The sequence below is a fragment of the Equus przewalskii genome, chromosome 4, assembly GCF_037783145.1.
Source record: "Equus przewalskii isolate Varuska chromosome 4, EquPr2, whole genome shotgun sequence".
Taxonomy (NCBI): domain Eukaryota; kingdom Metazoa; phylum Chordata; class Mammalia; order Perissodactyla; family Equidae; genus Equus; species Equus przewalskii.
In genome coordinates this window covers 14,211,077-14,237,784 of record NC_091834.1, presented here as the reverse complement: position 1 = coordinate 14,237,784, position 26,708 = coordinate 14,211,077, and the positions used below count along the sequence as shown (strand labels likewise).

The following is a 26,708-nucleotide window of genomic DNA, read 5'->3' as shown; positions in this document are numbered from 1 at the left end:
ATAAAGGTGCTATAAACATTCACGTGCAAGTTTTTGTGTGGACATAAGTTTTCAGATCCTTTGGGTAGATACCAAGGAGCTTGATTGCTGCAATGTGTGGTAAGAGTATATTTAGTTTTAAAGAAACTGCCAAAGTGTCTTCCAAAGTGGCCGTACCACTTTGAATTCCCACCACTATGTATGAGACTTCCTGTGGCTCCAAGTCCATGTCAGCATTTAGTGTTGGGCATTCTAATAGGTATAGTGGTACTTATTATTGTTTTAATTTGCTGTTCCCTGATGACATATGATGTGGAGCATCTTTCTGTATGATTAGTTGCTGTCTGTGTATTTTTGGGTGAAGTGTCTGTCAAGATCTTTGGCACATTTTAAAATCAGGATGTTTGGTTTCTTACTGTTGAGTTTTAAGAGTTCTTTGTATATTTTGGATAACTCATTTATCAGATGTGTCTTTTGCAAATATTCTCTTCCAGTCTGTGGCTTGTCCTTTAATTCTCTTGATATTGTCATTCACAGAGCAGAAGTTTTAATTTTAACAAAGTCCAGCTGATCAGTTATTTCTTTCATAGATTGTGTCTCTGGTGTTGTATCTAAAAAAGGCATCATCTTACCCAAGGTCAGCTAGGTTTCCTCTTACCTTCGAGGAGTTTTATAGTTTGCATTGTACATTTCTGTCTATGACCCATATTGAGTTAATTTTTGTCAAAGGTGTAAGGTCTGTGTCTGGATTCATTCTTTTGCATGTGGCTGTTCAGTTGTTCCAGCTCCATTTGTTGAAGAGACTATCTTTGCTCCATTGTATTGTCTTTATTCCTTTGACAAAATCAGTCAACTATATGGGGGTCTGTTTCTGGGCTCTCTATTCTGTTCCATTGATCTGTTTATTTTATTTATTTTGGCAACGTTGTCTTGATTATTGCAGCTTTACAGTAAGCCTTGAAGTTGTGTAGCATCAGTCCTACAACTTTGCTCTTTTCCTTCAATATATTGTGTTGGCTATTCTGTGCCTTTTGCCTCTCCATGTAAACTTTACAATCAGTTTGTCAATACCACAAAAATAACTTGCTGGAACTTTGATTGGGATTATATTGAATCTGTAGATAAAGTTGAGAAGAACTGACATCTTGACAATATTATCTTCTTATCCATGAACATGGGATATATCTCCATTTATTTAGTTCTTTGATTTCATTCATCAGAGTTTTGTGGTTATCCTCATGTAGATCTTGTACATGTTTTGTTGGAGTTATACCTAAGTATTTCATGTGTTTTAAATTTCAAATTCCACTTATTCATTGTTAGTATATAGGAAAGCAACTGACTTAATCCTGTACTCTGCCATCTTGCTATAATCAGTTATTAGAGCTAGGAGTTTTTTTGTCAATTCTTTTGGATTTTCTACATAGATGATCATATCATCTGTGAACAGTTTTGGGTCTTCCTTCCAAATCTATATAACTTTTATATCCTTTTCTTGCCTATTGCATTAGCAAAGATTACCAGTACAATGCGGAAAAGGACTGGTGAGAGGGGACATCGTTGCCACGTTCCTTATCTTAGTGGAAAAGCTTTGAGTTTCTCACCATTAGTATGATGTTAGCAGTAGGTTTTTTATAGAAAGCCTTTATCAAGTTGAGAGTTTTCCTCTATTCCTAGTTTACTGAGAGTTTTTTATAATGAATGGGTGTTGGATTTTGTTAAATGCTTTTTCTGCCATCTATCGATATGATCATGTGATTTTTCTTTTATAGTGTGTTGATGTGATGGATTACATTAATTGATCATTGAATCAGCCTTGCATACTTGGAATAAATCCCACTAGGTTGTGGCATATAATTCTTTTTTATGCTTTTTTTGGATTCAAATTGCTAATATTTTGCTCAGGGGTTTTGCACCTATGTTCATGAGAGATATTGGTCTGCAGTTTTCTTTTCTTGTAATATCTTTGTCTGATTTTGGTATTAGGGTAATGCTGCCCTCATAGAATAAGTTAGGAAGTATTCCTTCTGCTTCTATTCTCTGAAAGAGACTGTAGAGAATTAGTAAAATTTCTTCATTAAATGTTTGGTTGAATTCGCCAGTGAACCCATCTGGGCCTGGTGCTTTTTGTTTTGGAAAGTTATTAGTTGTTGATTCACTTTCTTTAATAGATATAGGCCAACTCTCTATTTCTTCTTGCATCAGTTTGGGCAGATTGAGTCTTTCAAAGAACTGGTCCATTTTATTTGGGTTACCAAATTTGTGGGCATAGAGTTGTTCATAGTATTCTTTATTATCCTTTTAATTTCCATGGGATCTGTAGTGATTCCCCTCTTTCATTTCTGATATTAATAATTTGTGTTCTCTCTCTTTTTAGTTAGCTTAGCTGGACGCTCATTGAGTTTATTGATCTTTTCAAAGAGCCAGTTTTTGGTTTCATTGATTTTCTCTATTGATTTCCTGTTTTAATTTCATTGCTTTCTGCTCTAATTCTTATTATTTCTTTTCTTCACCTCTTTTGAATTTAACTTACTCTTCTTTTCCTACTTTACTAAAGTAGTTGTCTTAGATTATTGATTTGTCTTTTTATTTTATAATATATCCATTCAATGCTATAAATTTCCCTCTAAGCACTGTTTTCATTGTATCCCACAAATGTTGATAAGTTGTGTTTTTATTTTAATTTAATTCAAAACACTTAAAAATTTCTCTTGAAATTTATTTTTTGACCTATGTATTATTTAGACATGTATTGTTTAATCTCCATGTATTTTGGAATTTTCCAGTTCTATTTCTGTAACTGATTTATAGTTTAATTCATTGTGGTCTGAGATCAGACATTGTGCTGTTTCTTTCCTTTTCAATTTAAGATGTGCTTCAAGGCCCATAATTTGGTCTATTTTGGTGAATGCCCCACGAGTGTAAGAAAAATGTGTATTCTGCTGATGTTGGATGAGGTAATCTATAGACGTTAACGATATCCAGTTGATTGATGGTGGTGTTGAGTTCAAGTTCAACTCTGTCCTTACTGATTTTCTGACTGCTGGATCTCTGGATCTGTCCATTTCTGAGCAAGGTATATTGAACTCTCTTACTATTGATATTAAAAGTGTTGGATTTATCTAGATCTCCTTGCCTCATGTAGTTTGACATTCTGTTCTTAGGTTCATAGACATTAAGAATTATGTCTTCTTGGAGAATTGACCCTTTTATCATTATGTAATGTCCTTCTTTATCCCTGATAACTTTCCTTACTTAAGTGTGCTCTGTCTGAAATTAATGTAGTTATTCCCACTTTCTACTGATTAGCTGCAGCGTGGTACATTTATCTCTATCCATTTACTTTCAATTTTTATACGTATTTATATTTAAAGTAGGTTTCTTGTAGACAACATATAGTTGGGTCATATTTTTGATCCACTCTGACAATCTCTTGTCTTTTAATTAGTGTATTTAGACCACTGACATCTGAAGTGAGTATTGATATAGTTGGATTAACATCTACCTTATTTGTTACTGTTTTTTATTTGTTGCACTTGTTCTTTGCTCCTATTTTTGTCTTCCACTCTTTTTCTGCCTTTTGTGGTTTTAATTGAGCATTTCTTATAATTTCACTTTCTCTCCTTTCTTAATAGTCGGTTATACCTCTTTTTTTTTTTTTTCACTTTTTTAGTACCTGCCCTAGAGTTTGCAATATACATTTAAAGCTAATCCAAGTCCACTCTCAACACTATACCACTTCACAAGTAGTGTGAGTATTTTATAATAACAAAATAATCCTAATTCCCTCCTCCCATTTCTTGTATCATTGCTGTCATTTATTTCACTTATATATAGCAAATATAATTATATATATATTATATATACACATGAGCATCCATAATTGAATACATTTTTGCTATTATTTGGGACAAGCTGTTTTCTGTTAGAAAAATTAACAATAACAATAAGAAAAATAACAGTAAGAAAGAGAAAAGGTGTTTATTTCACTTTCACTTATTCCTTCTTGATGCTCTTCCTTTCTTTGTGTAGATCTGAGTTTCTGACTTACATTATTTTCCTTCTCTTTATATAACATCTTTCAACATTTCTTGCAAGGCAGGTCTACTGACAACAAAATTCCCTCAATTTTGTTTGTCTGAAAAAGTCCTTGTTTCTCCTTCACTTCTGAAGGATAATTTCACAGAGTACAGAATTCCAGATTGGTAGTTTCTTTCTCTCAACAACTTCTCACAACACTTCACCCCACTCTCTTCTTATCTGCATTTTTGTGAGAAGAAGTTGCATATAAGTCTTATCTTTGTTCCTCTGTGTGTAAGAAGTTTTTTTCCTCTGACTTCTTTCAGGATTTCTTCTTTATCTTTGATTTTCTGTAGTTTGAAAATGATACGCTTAACTGTCATTATTATTTTTTTTTGCATTTATTCTGGTTGGTGTTCCTGAGCTTCCTAGACCTTTGGTTTGGTATCTGACATTCTCAGCATTATTGTTTCATACGTTTCTCCTGTTCTTTTCTCTCTTTCTTTTCCTTCTGGTATTCCCATATGCATATATTATTCCTTTTGTAGTTGTCCCACTGTCCTTGGATATTCCGCTCTGTTGTCTTTTTTTTCTAGTCTTTGTTCTCTCTGCCTTTTGGTTTTTGAGGATTCTATTGATATATCCTATAGCTCAGAGATTTTTTTCCTCAACTATGTCCAGTCTACTAACAAGCTCGTCAAAGGGATTTTTCATTTCTCATACAGGTTTTTTGATTTCCATCCCTTTTTTTGGTTCTTTCTTAGGATTTCCATCTCTCTGCTCACATTGCCCATTTGTTCTTGCAAGTTATCAACTTTATCCATTAGAGCCATTCACATATTAATCCTAGTTGTTTTAAAATTTTCAACTGATAATTCCTACATCCCTGCCATGTTTCATTCTGATGCTTGGTCTGTCTCTTCAAATTGTGTTTTTTGCCTTTTACTATGCCTTGTAAATTTTTCTTGAGAGCCAGACATGATGTGCCAGATAAAGTCTATAAATAGGCCCTTAATAATGTGGTGGTGAGGTGTGGGGACAGGGGAAGTGTTCTACAGTCTTATGATTAGGTCTCAGTATTTTAGTGAGCCTGTGCCTCTGGAGTGTGAACTTCACAAGCGTTTCTCAGATTTTACCCCCCTTAGGTGGGGCAGGATGGCTAGAGGGGCAGGAGTTAGGTGTTTCCCTTCCCTGAGGTCAGTTAGGTTCTGATAATACCTCAGCAGGTTAGGCTCTGCTTAACTTATTTCCTGAGTGCAGGCCTTGTTAAGAAGAACAGAGGGCTCTGAAGTATTTAAAAGATGGCTCCTTTTCCCCTCCGCCTGCTGGAAGCACGGGGGATTTTTCTCTGATATTTACTGTGAGAACCTGGTTGAGCTCCTGGAGGTAAATCTCATAATATTGTGGGGGTGACCCTACAAGTGGGTCCTCCTGGAGTTTTTAACTGTTAAAATTGTGCACATCCGGTCTCCAGAAATTTGTCAATTACAGGTTTTCCTACCCTGGTAATGGTTCTTGTGGTGGTTTCTGTTGACAGTCTCTGCTCTGGTAAGCCATGACTCCCTGTATCAACTGTCTCTCTCTCTAATCTTGGAGGCCATGGTATCCTCTCCTCTCTTATGAATCCAGGCAGAGTTGTTGGTTTTTTAGTCTGTTCAGCTTTTCACTTGTTGTTAGGATGGACTGGCAACTTCTAAGCTCTCACGTGGAACCAGAAACTGGAAGTTGCCAAAGCGATTTTTTAAAATGAAGAACAAAGTTGAAGGACATTTACTACCTGGTTTCAAGATTTACCAGAAAGCTATAGTAATCAAGACAGAGTCATAATGATGCAAGGAAGGACAGATTGCCCAATGGAATGGAATAGAGAGCCCAGAAACAGACCCACACATATTTGTTCAAGTGAAATTTTACAAAGGTACCAACTCAGTACAAGGAGGAAGGAAAGTCTTTTCAACAAATGGTGCTGCAAGAATTCAATGTCCATATGGAAAGAAACGAATGTCAATTCTTACCTCACACCATACACAAAAATTAGCTGGAACTGGATCCTAGGCCTATACAAAAAAGCTAAAACTATAAAACTCCTAGAAGAAAACTTAGGCATTAATCTTTGCTAACTTCAGTAGATTTCTTACATAGAATGAAGAAATCATGAACAATAAAAGAAAATTTTTGATAAACTGGGCTTTATAAAAATAAAAAATGTTTGCTCTTTAAAATATACCATTAAGAAAACAAAAAGGCAGCCACAAAATGGGAGAAAATATTTGTAAAATATATGTGTGACAAAGGACTTGAATCAGAATATTTAAGACTATTCAAAACTCATTGTTAGACATCTGAGCAAACACTTCACAAAAGAAGATATAAAAATGGCCAATAAGCACTTGAAAAGATTCTCAATATCATTAGTCATCATGGAAATGCAAACTAAAACCACAATAAATTACTACTTCACATCTACTAGAATAGCTAAAATTAAAAAGAATGACGATAACAAGTGTTCATGAGGATGTGGACCAACTGGAACTCTCAGACACTACTGATGGGAGCATGAACTGGTGCAACCACATTGGAAAACTTTATGGCAGCTTTCACTCACCAAAATGACCCAGCTATTCTACTCCTAGTATTTCCTGAGAGAAATAAGACTTACACCACATACTCAATGCAGCTTTGTTCACAATAGTCAATGTGTGGATGCAATCAAAATGTCCATTAACAGGTGAGTGGATAAACAATATGTAGTATAGCCACACCATTGAATGTTACTCAGCACTAGAAAGAAAAAACTGGTAACATACGCAACAACATAGATGAATCCAAAAACATTATTCTGAGCAAAAGAAGGCAGAAAGAAAAGAGTATATACTGTAGGATCCCATTCATATAAAATGCAAACTAATCTACAGTGATAAAAACAGTTCAGAGTGTAACTGTGGCCAGGAATGAAGTCAAGTCAGAACTGAAAAGTTGTACTAGTGATCATTTAGGGGTGATGGAAATGTCTGTGTCTTTAATATAGTGTGGTTTCATGAGAATATACAATTGTCAAAGCTCATCAAATTGCTTGCTTTAAGTGAGTTTTTTCACTTTTTGTATGTAACTAATTGTATTTATGTATATAAGTTATCTCTTAATAAAGATGATAAGGATAAAAATAATCATGTAAAGAATATTAGAGACCAAAAAAGACTTACACACAACTGAAAATCAAAAAACAACATCATGTCAATACCTGAGTCTGTGCATTATTTTTCTATTTGCAGTTATATAGTTCAGACAAAAATTCTGATGCTCATAATTACCAATAACAGGAAGATTTTTGTTGTTTTGTTTGAGAATGAAATATTTTCCATGATGGTGGATTTTAAACACATCCTCCATATGCAAGTGTCCTAACTAGATGTCTTTTGGCATAATTGTTACACATGTGGTTGGTAGCATACAGCTTGATGACTTTGAACAAAGAGTCAATAGCAGCGATCTGGAAGTGCACACCTGTCTACAGTCCTAAGCAGTTATTATGCCAGATACTGGAAGGGAAGTTCTTGAACCGGAAGTTAGGTGAATGTCTGGTAATATTGGCATACTCCTGTGAGCAGGCATTGTGTCTAATTGTTTCCTGGGTGTTTTACCATTGGCAGATTTGTGGGAAGTCTGCCCAGTAGAAACCACAGGATAGAGAACTAGTTACTCCCTTCCTTGTTCAGCTAGAGCTCAGTAAATGATGAGCACACTGGTGCCAGACGGAAACCGCTGCATCAACTGATTTTTTGCATTTTTGGAATAAACTCAGTTTCATAAAGTATTAGCCTTTTTATGTTGCTGGATTCAATTAGTGAATGTCTTATTTAGGATAATTGCATGGATTTTCATGAGAAAGCTTGGACTATAATTGACCTTTCTTGTACTGACCCTGTCAGATTTTGATATCAAAGTTTTGTTGGTCTTACAAAACAAGTTGGCCTCATAAAACAAGTTTCTTTTCTCTGGAAGAATTTGTATACAATTATTGTTATTTCTTCATTAAACACTTGGGAGAATTCAACAGTGACAATATCTTGTCTTAGGGATTTCTTTGTGGAAAGGTTTTAAATTACAGATTCAATTTTCTTAATAGATATAAGACTATTCAGCATTTCTATTTGTTCTTGTGTCAGTTTAGTAAGATGTGTTGTTCTAGGAATCTTCCATTCAAATTTATTACCATAAATGTTTTTATAGTATTCTCTTATCTTTTTAACATATGTAAGATCATTACATTTTTATTTTTGCCAACTTTCTCTATTATGCATTAGTTTTCAAATTCAGTGATTTCTGCATTTATCTTTTTCATTGCACTGGCGTACGTCCTTCTCTCACTGTGTTTGAATTGCTCTTAATTTTGTAGCTTATCCACATGGAAACTCAGATTGCTGAGAAATTACTGAAAAGCAGTTGCAGAAAGTTGGCTCACTTGAAATTCCTTTCTTTCTAGGATCTTCACCACACAAGTTCTGGTTGTCTTGACCATTCTCTGATGTCATCACAAATGTTCTTTTAAAAAAATATTTTATTTGTCTTTTCTAGGTGTTTTTGTGTGGTAGGCTATGTGCTGCTCCACGAGAGCCAGAAGCAGAAATCAACTGCTTGCATTTTAGACTCTTTAGAATCCATTCCACACATGGCAGCAGGAACATTTTAATAAAATTTTCATCAGAGCATGATGCTTCCCTATTCCAATGGCTTCTTACCACATTTAGAATGAAATCCCAATCACTTTTCATTACTTACAAGATGCTGGTCCCTGGCCCTCTCTCCAACTTCTTCTTACGCCCCACTCCGTCCCTTACACACTTGCTATCCTCCAGCCACAATGACCTTCCTGCCGCCCTTTAAACACGCCAAGCTTGTTACACTCAGGCCTTCACACAAGCTGCTTCCTCTGTCTGAAATGCACATCTAATCAGGTGTTCGTGTGTCTGGCTTCTCAGTTCACGTGACAGCAACTCAGAAAGACCTTCCTGGACCACCTCCATCTAAGGTAGCTCCTCTCAATCACGCACATCATATTATGATGTGATATTTCCTTCATGTTACTTATCTTCCACTAAAACTATCTTGTTCACTTATTTTTTGTTTTCTCACATTAGAATATAAGTTCCACAGGGCTAGGCTTCTCTCTCCAATCTTTTCATCTTGTGACCAGTGTGGAGCAGGCCAATAGCACATGTGTGGGGATTAATCCACCCAGCTTTGAAGGCACAAACAGGGAGAATGGGGTGTAGACTAACACACACCAGGGCCTTAGGCTCGATTTTAATATTTGCTCAATCCACTTGATATTTCTGAGAATGCGCTTTTAGGAGTTCCTTGTTTCATTTAGAGGTATAAATATACTCTCTACATAAGCCCTCTGAATAGATAACCAAGATTCTAGTCGCTGCTGTTTCTGTTTAACTTCTCACGTAGCTGCAATCTTATAAGTGCTCATTATATCCAGCCTGGAAAGTAAACAGACCTGAAAATCAAGGAGAGTGTTCCCCGGGTGAAAACAGTTTCTAATTACAGTAATAATAAAAAAGAGGAAATAGATCAATCAACATGGAAGTCTTCTTTTTAATTTTTTTGCAGTTCGCATTATGTTTAATTTGTATTTCTCTCAATTTTCCCTTCTCATTTAAAAATTCTGATGGCAACTTTACTTTTTCTAAGATTTAGAATGTTTAATTGGCAAAAAAATATATTCCGAGTTTGAACTTGCATAAATTTGAAAAAAATCACATAAGACTTTAACGCAACATTAATCATCGAAATATGTTTAGCATTTAAATTACACATTAAATGATATTCTTGCTCTTAAGTGCAAGCAACCTCAGTTATTTCTCACTGAGTATCCTTTGTATGTTAATCAGTAAATACAGAAAGTCGAACAGTTTGGTTCTCATTTACCTTCTTGCATAGAAATTCACAGACTCACGTGAATCCTGTAGGAGCAGGGAATCTTCATCTCACTCACCAAGGTACAAGTGAGACCGGAAGCCATCAACATTAGCTTTTATTTGTAAGGAATAAGGGAACCACGCCGGACATGTGTGACTGAAGCAAGCCCAGCCCAGTCGCCATCACTTGTCTGTGCACACCACAAGCGCCAACCACATGACATTTCTAAATGGTTCTCTGAATGTTTGTGGGCTGCCTTGGTACCTTTGCACATGCTGTTCCTTCCACTTGGAATGCCCTCCCCCTCCCCCAAAATGTCATCACTTGTCAAGACCCAAGTCCAGTGGCACACCGTCTGTGAAGTCTGCCCTCAGTGTTCTGTGGCATTCCGTCCATACCTTGACAGAACATTTATTTCATTGTTTTGTCTTCTTCCACCAGCCTGAGAGGACTCATCTATCAATCACTTTTGTGTCCTTCCAGCAGCTTCTTTTTCTACCACCTACACACAAAACTGATCAGTGTCAGACTCTAAAGGCGGAAGAGCTGGTTTAAATTCTGGTTCTGGCATTTACCAGCTGTATAACCTTGGGAAAATTAGTTAACTCTCTGTGCCTTGGTTTCCTCATCTTTAAATGGGAATAATAATAGTATATATCCCATAGGCTTGTTGTGAGTATTAAATGAGATAATTACAGAAAACATTTAGAACACTGCTTGCCACAGTAAGCCCTACACAGCCTATATTATTAGTAGGTTCCAAGAACCAGAAGTACCAAGATGAATTGAATGTGATTCCTTTCCTTGAGGAGCTCAAGTGTCATGGGAAGACAGATGTGCAAACAAAAGACGCTATGGTCGAGGTCTGGACAAGGGAGCAGAGAGGAGGGAGCACCTTCCTCCTGAGGCCTTGGGTGGCGGCGTCAGGAGTGTCCCCCACGGGAGGTGGTGTTTTAGCTGAGACTCACGGATGAGCAGGAGTTGCTAGTTGGAGTAGCTGGGGATGCACATTTTAGGCAGATGTAAGCAAAGACACAATTTACACAGCCTTGTGAAAGCACGAGGGGCACTGGGGGACAGCAGCTACCGAGAGAGGCCTTAGCACAATGTCTGAGCTGGAAGGTTCCGGGCAGTGAAGCTGAAGCACACTGCAGATGCTATAAACTGGTTTATTCAATACTCCTGTTCAACCGCCTTCTCCCCGGCCTCCCTGGCACAGAGTCAGGGAAGCGGAACTCTAGGTTTTCCCATCCAGGTGAGGTCCTGTGACAGGTAATAGGGCTGTTGCTGGGAAGGGCTTCTCTTACAGAATAAAAATGCTAAACCTTACAAGGAGAAGGCTTCTTTAGCATTTTCGCTTTCTCCTTCCTTCCTGGAACTTGGCTTTGAGGCTTTCAAACAGGAGGGCAAGGGCCATCTGCTAAGGATGGTGCAGCGGGAAGACCCAGAGAGCTGGGCCCCTGGCCAGAGCTGTACTCAGTAGCCGCACTGCCTGGACCACCTCCCTCTGGACTTCCTGCTTGTGAGAAATGCCACAGCTGGCCAGGCTTCCAGCGGCTTAGAGCCAAAGGCATCCCTAGCTGACACAAGTGGTAGGCGAGGCCCGGTCAGAGGAGGCCTGGGATGCTCTGCATACGAGCTCTGACGCCCACATTTGGGCACTGGGGACTGCTGCCTAATTTAGGAGCTGAAAGGGCAGCTTTGTGGTCACACAAACCTTGGTTTAAATCACAGTTTAGTCAGTTCCTTGCTGTTTAGCTTGAGAAACCAGTTACCATCACTCTGAGCCTCATCGGGGAGACGTGTGGAGAAACTCTTTTTAGAATGCTAACCTTACCCACAGCACGCTGGATGGAGTGGAAGAGATCAAGAGCACAGGGAGAGTTTGCCAGGACCCTTCCAGAGAAAAATAAATCCTAAGAGAGGATTCAGAAATCATTTCAGAACTTAAAGTGGATTCTAGTTGACATTTTTAGCCAAGAAACATTCTGATGGTGCTGGATTTTACGAAGGTTCTTTGAGACTTATAATACCTTTATGACGAAATGTCTTAGAACAAGTTGCTCTAAAGATCTTCAGAAGAGAGAAGGCTTTTCTCCCCATGTGCTATAAATTCCCGTGGCATCTTGTATTACCCCTGGGAATGCAGTGAGGAGTCCAGAAATAACTGGCGAGACTAGCCAGGGCTGAAGGAACAAATAATTGAAGAGTCATTATTCCACCCTCGCGGGACTACCAGTGCTTTAGAATCTGTGGACAACCAAGCCGAAGGACGTTTAAGTACGACTCCATTTCCCTTCTGCCCACTTAAAGCTATAACAGTGCTCTTCCGTAAAGCCTGGGTCAGGGTTAATGAAGCCTAGGAAGTAGGTGGTATCATTTAAGAGACAACGAAAAAGATTTGCCGCCAAACGTCTAATTAGACTTTCTTGTCAAGAATGCTTGAATATTCTATGTCAGAGATGATCGAATCTGAAGAATAAAGGAAGGTACCCTGTTGAAAGCAAATGCCTTGGGTCGGAGCAGTACACTTCCATCAGTAACAGCCAGATGAAGACAATCTGAGGCACAGATGGAGGATAACTGGTTCTTCAAATTGACACAAGTAGGAACTGGCCAAGCTGGGATTTGAACCAAGGTTTGTGTGACCCTTACATTATATTGTGGCCACTCTCTTGCCCTAAGCTGCTCCCAAACCCACAGTCTGCAGGTCATCCCCTCAAGCTACAGCATGTGAGCTAGGCAGCCGAATGGGTTGCGACAACTTTCTCCTAGTTCTCTAGGAGAGGACCTGGTCACATGAGGCTGAGCCTGTCACGTGGCTTTGTTGAGGAACCTCTTAGCTCCTGGCTGGCAGAGGAGACACATTCGGCAGAGGAGAAGGGTCTCCATTTGACAAAACAAACTATTTGATACTCCAGCAAATTGCTGAGCACGGCGCAAACCAGGAAGATGGGATGAACCATGAGCCTTCATGTCTACTTAAATCAAAGAAAATGGCACCCCCAAGGATAGTCTAGGGCTTCTTGATTTGCCCGTCCCAGGAATCTGACAGTTTTAGAATCTCTGAAACTGGTCCAGAGTGACACATTTAAAATTTGGCACCCTTGCTTAAGGACCACATGCATGGCAAGAGCGTGAGAATCCTCAGATCAAAACATTTCTCTTCCTTCTCCCACACAAAGGCAGAGAGAAAGCTGTCCTGCTTTCAAGTGCAGCTTCTGAATCAGAGGAAGAGGCCGTCCCATGGCTACTGAGTGCAGAGGCAATGAATAGTTTCCTGGGATGGCCTTGAGGGACTTGATCAAGACCCCTGAGAGTTGTAACCCAGAGAGAACATGGCTCCCTTCTAAGACCAGGAGAGCCATGAACTTAGCAGCAGAGTTTGAGGCTCCAAGGAAGGAGGGAGTAGCACAGGGGCAGCTTCATACCTAGTTGTTTCACTCTGTCACGTGGGCTTCTTTCCAGGGCCCACGGCACTCACCTCGGCCTGCCAGACGGGGTTCACGGTGTTGCCTATGATCTTGGATCTCCTCTCCTGTCCGTGGTGAGGGAGGGCAGGGAAGATGCTGTGCTTTCCGGGCTGGATGGAGATCTTCAGGTAAGGGTCAGGGTTGAAAAACATCCCTTTCTTCAACCCCATGGCCTGGAAATCTATAAAATAAAGGATATTTTAATTTAAATGTGTTTTAGTGAGGTTAAAGATCGTATCAGGCCTTACACAAAGGGGAAAAGTCAATATAAAATAAGAACAAGTCTAAAAAAAAAAGAAAAATCTTTCAATCTTTAGACCATTTTCTACCTCATTACAAATATGGATTGATATGTCTATAGAACCAGCTATACGGAACATCTACTGGCATATATTAAATTGTTTTGGTGAGAAAACCTTGTTATAAATCAATATGACTGGCACTGTAGTCACTATGCTTTTCAAGAGAGGACCACTGGCCCTTACTGGACTGGACTTCTGATGTCCCTCAGGCAGACTGGGGTAAGGGGCTGAGGGTCACCCAGGAAACTTGGGTGGACACTGAGGGAGGAAATCCAACTTTGAAAGTTCAACAAGTCTAGGTGAAAATTCCCTTGCAAAGTGGAGACATAGAAAAACAAGGGCTGTTGTCTCACAATAAATATAGTCTTAACTGAATAAGGCGAGACAGAATTAGGAGAAATAAAGAGAGAGAAGAGGGTTAAAAGAGCAAAGAAAAAAAGATAATAGAGGAATGAAAAAGAAAACATGGCCCCCATGGAGCTAAGTGCCTATCAGTGAGGAGAATTTTGAGAAACCATAATGTTAGGGAGGGCAAAGTGTGGAAAACTGAGCTGTTGCATTGAATCGAAATTGTCTGGTTGTGTAAATTTCATGCAGTTGGGGGCGGGGGAGACAGAGAGACAGAGAGCAAGACCATTTGTGATAATGGATTATAATTATTCTGGGGTAATTTGAAATCCTTTTATATTTATTGGAAATATATTTATGATATCAAAAAACATAATTAAAAATTTATATTATTGAAGTATTCCCTCCCCAAATTATTCCCTTTTACATATAAGTGAAAGTAACCCAGGTAAAGATACACTGAATTGATTTCCCAACCACGGTGTAAGTTGTGAGGTGTGAGTAATTAGTTACTGATGAAAAAGTACAGAAGTTTTCATGTGAATTTACTTAAAAGTTCCTTTGAGTTGATTGCGGTTATCTCCATAATAAAATTATTCTTACTCTCTTGCATTATAATACACCCATAGGGGACAAAGGATAGAAAGTACAACAAGCATCACAGAAATTTGCAAAACCTGGGATAAACCCATGAGGAGAACAGAGGTAAGACAGCTGCCTGAGACGTCTCTCCTTAGAAAGTCCTGTTTATAAGGTTGGCTCTTGGCTAGTGTCTGGGAACTTGGATCTGGAACTGAGAAGGGTGGCTCGCTGTTCCTAAATGGTTTGTACAAACTATGTGGTTTATACTGAACACCTGCTTTCCTTCTGGGAGTCCAGAATCTTGGTACATGCCAGGCAGAAGGTGCCTATGTGTCATGAGCCCTCACTGAAAACCAGGGCCACTGAGTCTGTAACGAGCCTCTCTGGTACACAATATTTCATATGTATTGTTGCAACTTGCTGGGGGAAATAAGCACATTCTGTGTGATCTCACTGGGAGAGGACTCGAGGAAGCCTGCCCCTGGTTTCCTGTAGACTTCACTCTTAGCACCTCTTCTCTTATTTTGCTTTGCATCCTTTCAATGTAATCCCTCTCACGGCCATGAGTAAGGCCATGTGCTGAGCTCTCCTAGAGAATCATCAAATCTAGGATGGTGTTGGGGACCTTAACCCAGAGTGTGACAGACGTATAGATTTACTCATCATAAAATAATATGACTACCATCACCTCCACCACTACCACCTACCATTTATTGGCTGGTCACTAAATTCTGGGAACCAGTCTATGTCCTTCAAATACATTATCGGATTTAATCCTACCCATAAACTCTACAAGGTAGATATCATATCCCTGATTCGAGGAAGAGAAAATGGAAGCTTACGAATTGAGTAACTTGATGAGGTTTTCAGAGCTGGTCAATGTCAGAAGCGAAATTTAGACCTTTCTCTTTGATTCCAAAGTCTATGCTTTTAACTAAAATGTCATATTACCTGTTTATAAAAATGCCAACTTTGGCACAGGTTAAATTCTCAAGTATAAATGGGTCTTTTTTCTATACTCTGTTCCATCAAATGACTCATCTATACCTGTATCAATATGTCTTTATCATGTTTGATACCTGATAAATTTAGTCACTCTTCATTGTTCTTTTTTCCAAAAAAACCCCACTTTGCTCTATCACTCATACACTTATTCTTCTAGATTAATTTTATTAATTTCTTAATAACCCTCCTCCAAAAAGTTGGGATTTTGATTGGAATTGCATTGAATTTATAGATTAATTTTGGAAGAATTTGTATCTCTATAATACTCCTCATTCAAGAGCATATGTTTCTTCATTTTTTTTTTAAGGTCTTCTTTCACTTCCCGCAGTAAACTTTTATACTTTATAAAGATTTACACATTTAAGTTCAATTTGGATCTTATTAAAATATATGTTTCATGAAGTAAAAATGTTTGAAAACTGCTGCAATAAGGAGGGTAATTAAAAGTGCACTGGCCTGGGAGTCAGTATACTTAGATTTTAGTTCTGGAACATACTATTGAACTTTGTTGAGGAAACTGATTTAACTCTTTCAGGTCTCAATTTCTTCATCTAGAAAATTGCTGGAATGGATATCTATAAGGACAGATTTATAATTTTCCAAAAGTACATGACACACTAATGGGAGAATTTTACGACTATTCCAAATTGTACCATCTAGTGTCAACCATTACCAGACTTTTTCCTCATTTCCTTCCAGTATTTTTCTTTGCATAGTTGAGACCATACTGTATATACAATATGGTATCCTAAACTTTTTCTTTTGCCTAGATTCTATCATAAAGATGTTTCACGCCTTTTAGAACATTTGTATACATAATTATTACGATTATCTACTATTTCATTACTTGGCTGTATGGTAATTTATTTAATCAGTCCCTAATTTTAAATGTTTAAATTGTTTCCAATACACTTGTGAATAACTCTTTATCTGCATTTCTGATATTTTTAGGTTAGAGTGCTAAAAGAGGAATTCATTAAAAATTAAGGGGATATTATTTATCTAGGAAATTTATTACCCCCAAAAGTGGGAAAAACAGAATATATAATTAGATTTGAGAAGGAAAGCATTTGCATCAACAATTTTGCTTTGATGTGTCTACTGTACTTTTGAAGCTTTCCAGAGAAGGCAATTCCATGATCTACCTTTCTGATCATTTCTCATTCTAAATTCTAAAATCGGTTGTTTCACATTGCAGTGTCTCCAGTTCTTGAGTTTTCTTGAATTTATCTCTTTATATGCTGGAGTACATGTTTATATATGATTTGCAGGTAAGATGCAAGGGTGATGTTCTTTGAGCCCTCGCAAACGTGAGAATGTGTTTTTCTTGCCTTCTCATATAAATGACAACCTGGTGGGCATAGAAATCTTGGGTTAAAATATTCTACTCTCAAAACTCTGTAGACTTTGCTTCATTATTTTGGCATTCTGTACCACAGGAGACAAGTCTGAGATTAACATGAGGTTTACTCTTTCGTAAAACGTGTATTCTCATGCTTTTTCTGCCCAGAGAGCTACTGTGTCTGTACTTGAACATTTTTTTCTTTCAAAAGTTGGCATTTGTCTAGGTGTTGGTCTCTGCACATACATTTTTTTCTTCTTTTTCTTAGTACCTGATAGTCTAATTTGAAGATTCAAAATTATATTCGGCTCAAGAAAATTTTCTCCTTTTACTATTTCCTTTCAATTTGCTTTGATCTCTTCATCAAAAGCACCAATTACCTATATGTCGGCTCGGTATGTGTCATCCATCTTTTTATTTCCTCATCCTTTTTATGTCTTGCCCTTCATCTAAGCATTGTGGGAGAGACTTTCAAGTCAGTCTCCCATATATATCACTGATTCCATGCTGTAGGGGTGGTTGTGCTCTCTACTGCTTTCAAAGGCTCATTTTTAATGCTATGATTGCACCTTTTAGAATTTATTTTCAGTCTCTGCTTGACTATGATAGACAGAAAAATGACCCCTCAAAGATGACCATGACCTGGTCCCTGGAACCTATGAATATGTCACCCTACATGGTAAAACGGACTTTGCAGATGTGATTAAGGATCTTGATTGAGATGGGGAGATTATTCTGGATTATCCAGGTGGGCCCAGTGTCATCCTAAGAGTCCTTATAAAAGGGAGGCGGCTGGGGAGCAAAGTGAGGAGAAAGTGATGAGCCATTGAAGCAGAGATCGGAGTGATGCAGCCATGAGCCAAAAAATGCAGGCAGCATCTAGACCCTGAAAGAGACAAGGAATGGATTCTTCTCTGGAGACCCCAGGAAGGAACCAGGCCTGCTGACACCTTGATTTTAATCCCTTAAGATGCATTTTGGCCTTCTGACCTCTGGAAAAGTTAGAATACATTTGTGCTGTTTTAAGCCACTATGTGTGTGGTAATTTGTTCAGGAATTAACTGGAATAGGAAAGAAATACAATAGGAAACCAATACGCTTGGCTTTCTAAGTTTTTATTTTTGCCAGATTCAAAGAACTCCCTTTTATCATCTTTCTTCATCTTAGATCTCGTACTTCATAGGTCCCGCACTTCCCTGTATTTCATTGAGACTCTGAGCGGACGAGTGATAACACTTCACTTCTCTTCAGTAGATACCTGTCAACACAATACTTTCTTCTTCTCTTGAGTGTTACATTCTTCAACTTTTTTATAGGTAGAATCTTTTCTCCATACATTCTTTAACTCGAAATTTCTGTTATTTATCCATGAATATGTTGTGTAGTTCTGATATCGGTCCATCTTTTGTCAGGTTGGTTGTCCAGGTGGTTTCCGTGGGACTCCTCATCTCTGCTTTTACACTCAGACATGACCAGCATCTGATCAATTTTCTGATACTTTATGGGCTTTGCCTAGACATAGATTTGCTGATCTTTTTATCTTGTCTTTCTTTGAGGCACGAAATTTACCATGATACTTTAAGCAATATTTACCCTTTTTTTCTAAATAGACATTGTGAATTAAACACACACACATATTCAACTATTCCACTACTCAGTAGTATACTTCCACGACCACTCCAGGCTTGCTTCTTTAGCTGCTAATTTTACATCTCCAGTCACATTTCATTGCTGGCAATTTTTGCCTTGAAATAAGTGTAATAAAAATGATATATTGAGGGGCTATAGGAGATGAAGCAATCCTGATCACCTTATCAGGTAGCCTTTTGAACCAATTTGGGAGCAGTTCCTTTCCTCTGGTGGGTCTGTGAGCCCATGTCTTCATGGCAGAGCCAAAATGGGAACCAACTGGCAGAGATTTCCTCTTCTTCCCCAACGCCATGCTGCCCATCCTGTGTGGCATCCCTCTTAGGCTTTGGGATTTCACTGAGATTTGGTTTGTGAAAATTCCTCTTCGTTTCTGGCAGGTAGTTTTCCTGGTTTCTACTGTTCCTGAAGGTTTGTACAAATAATTGTGACTTCTCAAGCATTTCAATACAAACATAAGAATAGCAAATCAGGAATAGTGAATTAGGAATTGTTAAGCTTTCTGATTTAGTAATACAAAAGTATTGAGTTTCCTTTTTCTTCCTTTTTTCTTAACCTAGACAGACACATGCTAATATTGTTAATGGATCTTTTTTTTTTCCAAGTAAAAAGACTTTTCTTTTTAGAGCAGTTGTAGAGTCACAGCAAAATTAAGAGGAAGTACAGAGACTTCCCATTTATTTACTGCCTGCCCCACACACGCATAGCCTCCCCTATTATCAACATCCCCTACCGGAATGGTACTGTTGTTACAACTGATGAGCCTACACTGACACATTATAATCACAGATGAGTGATAAATGTTTTATTTCTTCCCAAAATCCATAGTTTACACCAGAGTTCACTCTTGGTGTTGTACATTCTACGTTTTTTTTTTTTAAAGATTGGCCCTGAGCTAACATCTGTTGCCAATCTTTTTTTTTCCTTCTTCTCCCCAAAGCCCCCCAGCACACAGTTGTATATCCCAGTTGTAGGTCTTTCTAGTTCTGCTACGTGGGACACCATCTCAGCGTGGCTGGATGAGCAGTGCCATGTCCCCACCCAGGATCTGAACCAGCAAAACTCTGAGCCGCCAAAGTGGAGCATGCAGACTCAACCACTCGGCCACAGGGGTGGCCCACATTCTATGGGTTTTGACAAACGTGTAATGACATGTCCATCATTACAATATTGTACAGAGTACTTTCACTGCCCTAAAAACCCTCTGTCTTCCATCTATTCATCATTCCTTCCCCCAATTCCTAGCAACCACTGATCTTTTTACTGTTTCCATAGTTTTATCTTTTACAGAATGTGATAGAGTGAGAATCATACATCATACAATATATTGCCTTTTCAGACTGTAATAGGCATTCAAAATTCCTCCATGTATTTCCATGGCTTGATAGCTCAATTCTTTTCAGCACTGAATAATATTCCATTATCTGGAAGCACCACAGTTAATCCATTCACCTACTGAAGAACATCTTGGTTGCTTCCAAGTTTTGGCAATTATGAATAAAGGTCTGCGTGTAGGTTTTTGTATGGACTTTTCAACCCATTTGGGTAAATTCCAAGGAGTGCAATCACCAGATCATATGATAAGAGTATGTTTAGCTTTGTAAGAAACTACCAAAATGTCTTCCAGAGTGTCTGTACCATTCTGCATTCCCACCAGCAATGAATGAGAGTTCCTGTGGCTCTGTAACCTTGCCAGCATTTGGTGTTTTCGGTGTTCTGGATTTTGGCCATTCTCATAGGTGTGTAGTGGTATCTCGCTGTTGTTTTTTTTTTTTTTTTTTTTTTTTGGAGGAAGATTAGCCCTCAGCTAACTACTGCCAGTCCTCCTCTTTTTGCTGAGGAAGCCTGGCTCTGAGCTAACATCCGTGCCCATCTTCCTCTAGTTTATACGTGGGACGCCTACCACAGCATGGCTGCCAAGCAGTGCCATGTCCGCACCCGGGATCCGAACCAGCGAACCCCGGGCCGCCGAGAAGCGGAACGTGCGAACTTAACCGCTGCGCCACCGGGCCGGCCCCCCTCTCGCTGTTGTTTTAATTTGCATTTCCCTGATGACATGTGATGTGGAACATTTTTTCGTCTGATTATTTGCTATCTGTATATCTTCTTTGATGAGGTATCTGCTAAGGTCTTTGACCTATTTTTCAATTGGGTTGTTTGTTTTCATCTTGTTGAATTTTAAGAGTTCTTTGTATATTTTGGGTAACTGTCCTTTATCAGATGTGTCTTTTGCAAATATTTTCTCCCAGTTTGTGTCTTGTCTTTTCATCCTCTTGACATTGTCCTTCAAAAAGCAGAAGTTTTTAATTTTAATTAAGTCCATCTTATCAATTATTTCTTTCATTTATTGTGTCTTTGGTGTTGTATCTAAAAAGGCATCACCATACCCAAGGACATCTAGGTTTTCTCCTATGTTATCTTCTAGAAGTTTTATAGCTTTGTATGTTTTTTTGCAAGGAAGATTTGCCCTGAGCTAACATCTGCCACCAATCTTCCTTTTTTTTTCCTTGAGGAAGATTGTCCCTGAGCTAACATCTGTGCCAATCTTCCTCTATTTTGTATGTGAGTTGCTGCCCCAGCATGGCTGACGAATCACATAGTTCTCTGCCTGGGATGTGAACCTGTGAACCTGGGCCACTGAAGTGAAGTGCACCAAATTCAACCACTATGCCAAAGGGCCAGCCCTCTAGTTTTGCAATTTATATTTAGGTCTATGATCCATTTTGAGTTAATTTTCTTGAAGGGTATAAGGTCTATCTAGATTGTTTTTTTCACATGTGAATGTCTAGTTATTCCAGCACTGTTTGTTGAAAAGATTTTTTTTGCTCCATTGTATTGCCTTTGCTCCTTTCTCAAAAATCAGTTGAACTATACGGGGGTCTACTTCTGGGCTACTATGTTCCATTGATCTATTTTTCTGTTCTTTCACCAATACTACTCCATCTTGACTACCATAGCTCTATAGTAAGTCTTGAATTCGGATAGTATCAGTTGTCCAACTTTGATCTCCTTCAATAGTGTATTGGGTATTCTGAGGCTTTTGCCTCTCCATATAAATTTTAGAATCATTTGGTCACTATCCACAAAATTATTGCTGAGGTCTTGATTGGGATTGCATGATTCTATAGACCAAGTTAGGAAGAACAAACTTTTTGACAAAATTGAGTCTTCATATCCATGAACATGGAATCTCTCTCCATTTATTTAGTTCTTCTTTGATTTCATTCACCATAGTTTTATAGTTCTCCTTATATAGATCTTGTATATATTTTGTTAGATTTATACCTAAGTATATCATTTTAGGGGTGCTAATGTAAATGGCATTGTGTTTCTAATTTCAAATTCTACTTGTTCATTGCTGGTATGTAGGAAAGCAAGTGACTTTTTGTATATCAACCTTGTATCCTGCAACCTTGCTGTAATTGCTATCAATGGATCTTTAGACCCACATTTGCTTTACTGGGGCTCACTTAGACATGAAGAGCCCCAGGTGACTGTCCATCTCCCAAGGACGCTTACACACTTCGCTTCTGTGACTTGGCTCTCTGACATTTATGGCCTGTAACATTGGTTGGTTTAACAATAAGCTAAGGCAATAGTTTTCAAACCATGCTCATGAAGACCTGGAGTTTCATGCCATTGTGTCTCCTCAAAGACCACTAAGGGTGGAATTGAGTGTGTAGGGCTTTGAGCTTTGTATATCGCTTTACCCAAAACAACTCAGTTTTTCGTTATACTTTTGATTTTAAAATTATTTTAGATTTACAGAAGAGTTGCAAAGATAGTACAACACCCCTTAGCCAGTTTCCCTGCTGTTAACATATTACAGAACTATGGTACATTATGAAAACTAAAAATTTAACTAAATTACTCTATTAACCAAACCCTATTAACTAAATTACAGACTTTATTTGGATTTCACTGGTTTTTCCATGAACGTATCTTTTTGAGCAGCTCAGTTTTTATCTATTTTACCAACTGAGCTTCATGTGAGATTCTATTTAGATAAAGGACCCATAGCTGTTCTTATTCCTAGGCTTTCCCCTACCTCCACTTTATAAACTCTTAATTACTGCTGCTTGGCACCGGAGGGAAGGTAGAGTAGCAGCTTCTCTGCTCATCACCTCAAAGTGCTTTTGCATCTATTACTTACTGAATCCTCCAATATCCTCATGAGGTCGAGGGGAATGCAGCGAATATTTTTAATTTTTGTTTTACAGATGGAGAAGTTGAGGCACAGAAAGGATGAGTAACTTGTGGGTAAGAGTCAATTCAAAGCACGTCTCCTGACGGTTGGTTGACATTCTTATTCTTTCCACAAGGCCTTCAGGTGAGCAAAACATACCTGAGAGAGAAAAGCTGATCAGCCTCCGACTTCCTTGCCCTTGGACGGTCTCATCAGAGCCAATGCTTTTAAAAATCTGTAAGAAGGAGGAAAATGGGAGACAAGCAAACAAGCATTGAGATAGATACTCACACTCCACACAAACATGCTTAATCACAGTATTTCTCCAGCTATGCTCCATGGCAGACAGCAGCGTTGTGATTTTCATTAGGCTACTATTGATGAAAAGAAGCTTCTAGCAACCTAATGTTTTTCCCAGTAATAGAAGATCTGCTGGTGGGGTGAGGGGCAAGTTTCAGAGAAACGGAGCTCAATAAACACAATTACTATAATACTAGAGGCCCTTTGTAACTATTTATGTAAATAATGTCTTTTCACATTCAAATTTGCAAAAAGTACTTATTAAAGCAGGTCTTAAGGCAGTAGAAGGATAGGTCAATAGATATTTACTGTTGTAATTATAATGTGTTTCCATTTAGCAAAGGATAGTGTTAAACTGCTGTCTCCATTTCTTCTGATCTGTGTTATTATCTGGGGATTTTCAGGAAATTCTGTTTATTAGGGAGGAGCCTGAGCATGGCATTGACAAGCTGCTCTCAAGTCCCTTTTATTTAATTGCCCTCCTGGAAAATTTCACAACACAATTGTTACACGGATTCTCTGCAATTTGATAGGCATTTGCAAACCAGGCTGCTAAAAAGTTTTATTTTGCATCATTGCTCAATACACATTTGTTAATGGATTAATCAAAACACCTAGAGTCTTTGTTTCCATTCTCTTCTAGGAAAGTTTCACTCAAAGAATTCTGAGTATTTACTCAAAGACAGAGTTACCTTTGCATATATTGCATATTTGCAGAAAATAATTTTTTAAATCTGAGTATTAAACAAACCCATACAGGGTCTACTTTTTAGAAGATAATCTGTACTGAAGAAGAAAAAAAGGAAAGCTTGATGACCTGTAGCTCAAAGTCTCTTTGATTGTAGGCTATGTGGGCTTGTTCTCTCTCTTCCTACAGTCTCTCAGTAGTCTTCTTTTTTTTTTTTTTTTTTTGCTGAAAAAGATTGGCCCTGAGCTAACATCTGTGCCAATCTTCCTCTATTTTGTATGTGGGTCGCCACCACAGCATGACTGCTGACAAATGGTGTAGGTCTGCGCCTGGGAACTGAACCTGGGTTGCTGAAGTGGAGTGCACCACACTTAACCACTAGGCCACAGGGCTGGCCCCTGCCTCTCTGTATTCTTGATGCTATAAGAGCTGTGAATGGATGTTACCATCAATCTGCCTCATATGAAACTGGGAGCAATGACTGGGCTTCACCAGAGCTCACAACTTTGGCCCAAGGAGAGTACAAAGGGATTATTAGAACACCACCTCACACTGAAGATGGTGCCCCTGGTGGGCCTACGTGTTTGGCGGCAGCTTGTGTGCAAATCTCCTCAGTATGTCTGCTCTTAGGTCCAAGTGCAAGGTGAATATCAGGGATGCTGGGCAGCTCAGGAGAGGGAACCAACATGGGTGCCATATGGAATGGGGCTTGGCATCAAGTGAGATAAGAGATCAGGAAACTCTCTGACAGGTCTGTGCCTGTAGGAACCTCATCTGATGATAAAGAATCAGGGAGACAGGGCCAGGATTGGAGAGTGGGAACGCTGGCTGGTCTGAAGCACTAGCCTCTTCGCATTGGAGAGCCCGCTCCTTCCTTGACTGTGCTTGGTCTTCACCTCACCTGGCTGACACAGAGCAACGGAGGTCAACACACAGCTCAGAGACTGCGTCCTCAGGCTGGACTACTCTCCTAACTCTCAAAGTGGCCAGTATGCACGGGCACAATCAGGGCTCAAAATTCCTTAATGTTGTGGACTTTCCTTCTTTTTCAAACCTTCCGCAGGCTGACTGCACCCCCTTACAGTGCTGTACCTGCCTAAGTGGGCCAAGTACAATTGACGATTCCTAATTCCAGTTTCAAAAGATAAACATCTAGCTCGTTTATTCTCAGAATGTAAGTTCCTTGAGGGCACAACAAAAACTATTCTCTTAACAGAGCCTTGTGGAATTATAAGTCCAGAGTGTGTACATGCCAATTTATGTTTTTCAAAAGCTGTAGGATTAAACTGCACATTTTGTGCTAGGCTAAAAGGAGCTTAAACACGCAATCATAACAAAGAAGAGGACATTTGTTCCTTCCTATTTAAAGCATACATATTTTGATTCTTCATATTTAAATATTCCTCTGCTGGGTATTTGCAAAAAGGTTCTTCATCTTTCTTGCATCAAAAAGGGGAATGAAGACAAAAAAACAATATACATTTTCGGATGCTACTAAGCTCAGAGAGGAGACACACATTTGAAACTCCATAAAATTCTACCTATCTCATGGCTTTTGCTAATGATTATTCACAAAGTCATCTCAGCACCAGACTGATGATACAAAAGTGGAGGCCTCAGAAGCCGTGATAGACATTTTTCCAGGAAGTAAAGATGTTTGCCCATCTTGAAGGTTTCGCATCCTGACTTTTTGTTTGAGATGAGTTCCAGAGGGATGTTTGAGGTAAGAAATCTGCTGCACCCCCAGATTTGGGTGATCTACTGTTGATGGACTGTGAAAATGACGTGAAGACTCAGGCAAAATATTTGCACCCCGGAACAACCCGAGAAGTGAGGGCAGAGGAGCTAACCGCTCATCTTCTCCAGGCTGCACCTTCCCTTCGCTCTGCTGTTTGTCTGATACCTGGTTGTTGTTCTAACCACTGGGCGCGGGGGCCTGACTCCCCCCTCTCAGATGCAGCCCTGGCAGTTTCACTGTTTGTTTCACACGCAAGTGTTTCCACAAGAAAGCCCACTTGGCAATTGGTTTAACAGACTCAAAGCCGAATCTGCTGGTGGCGTGCAGAAGATTCTGCAGGGTAATGAGAAGGCTCTTGGAGTTGAATCAAGGACTTTGGGGTTCATTCAGATGTTTCTCTCCTACTCCCGTTCTCATTTTCTCTTTACATCTGCCTTTTGAAAAGTTCTAAGGATGAATCCACACCACTGTCGCACACCGCAAAAACGCAGTTCAGCAAAAACCAGAGTAAAGACCAGGCCTTTTTACCGTTGCAGGGGCACTTATGTTTCAGCAGGGTGAAGACGCGTGGCTCAGTTGATTAGGCTCCCTCTGCCTTAGCTCTCTCTCCATCTTCATGCACATGAGGCTGTTTGCCAAAATCACACGTGTGTCTCAATCGCATGGTCATAAATGCATGCGGACCTCTATCCTCCATCTTCCAGTCTCCGAGGACATCATGGCTCCCCAGACAGGTGCACTCTCATGCCCAGGTATGAGACTGCCCAGGGGCAATCAATTCTACTCAAAATTTTTGGTAAAACTATCTTAAAAGTGAACATGGAGAGATTTAAAGTTGAATGCAAAATATGAATATACTTTGAAGGGAAAGGAGGAGTTTTCAAAGAACTCTCTTGGCCACTCTGAGTTGCTTCTCCAGGCTTGGGTCTGCTTCCTCCGGTGAAAGCTGGGGGACCTCCCTGTAGCTCACACGGCACTTCCAGCGTGCGCATGTTACACTCAATTGTGATGCGATAACTCCATTTACATACCCACGATTATCCTCAAGTAATTATAGAATTCTTTCCCCTAAAATTGCTAACAGGATTTGTGTTCAGTTACAGAACAATTAAGTCAACAATGATGCCAGGGACTGAAATTCATGACTTCACTGAACCTTTATCCACTCAC

At 39.1% G+C, this 26,708-nt stretch overlaps 1 protein-coding gene across 6 annotated transcripts in view; it reads right to left on the bottom strand.

The window, feature by feature from the left end:
* The window catches only part of HECW1 (HECT, C2 and WW domain containing E3 ubiquitin protein ligase 1), a 394,020-nt gene that overhangs the window by 134,961 nt on the left and 232,351 nt on the right, over positions 1–26,708 (bottom strand). For all 6 annotated transcript variants that reach the window (XM_070617193.1, XM_070617192.1, XM_070617194.1 and 3 more), the window contains 2 exons: positions 22,972–23,047; positions 13,412–13,581 (listed from right to left, as the gene is read on the bottom strand). In XM_070617193.1, the coding sequence (XP_070473294.1) occupies positions 13,412–13,581; positions 22,972–23,047 (246 nt within the window). The remainder of the gene's footprint in view (positions 1–13,411; positions 13,582–22,971; positions 23,048–26,708) is intronic.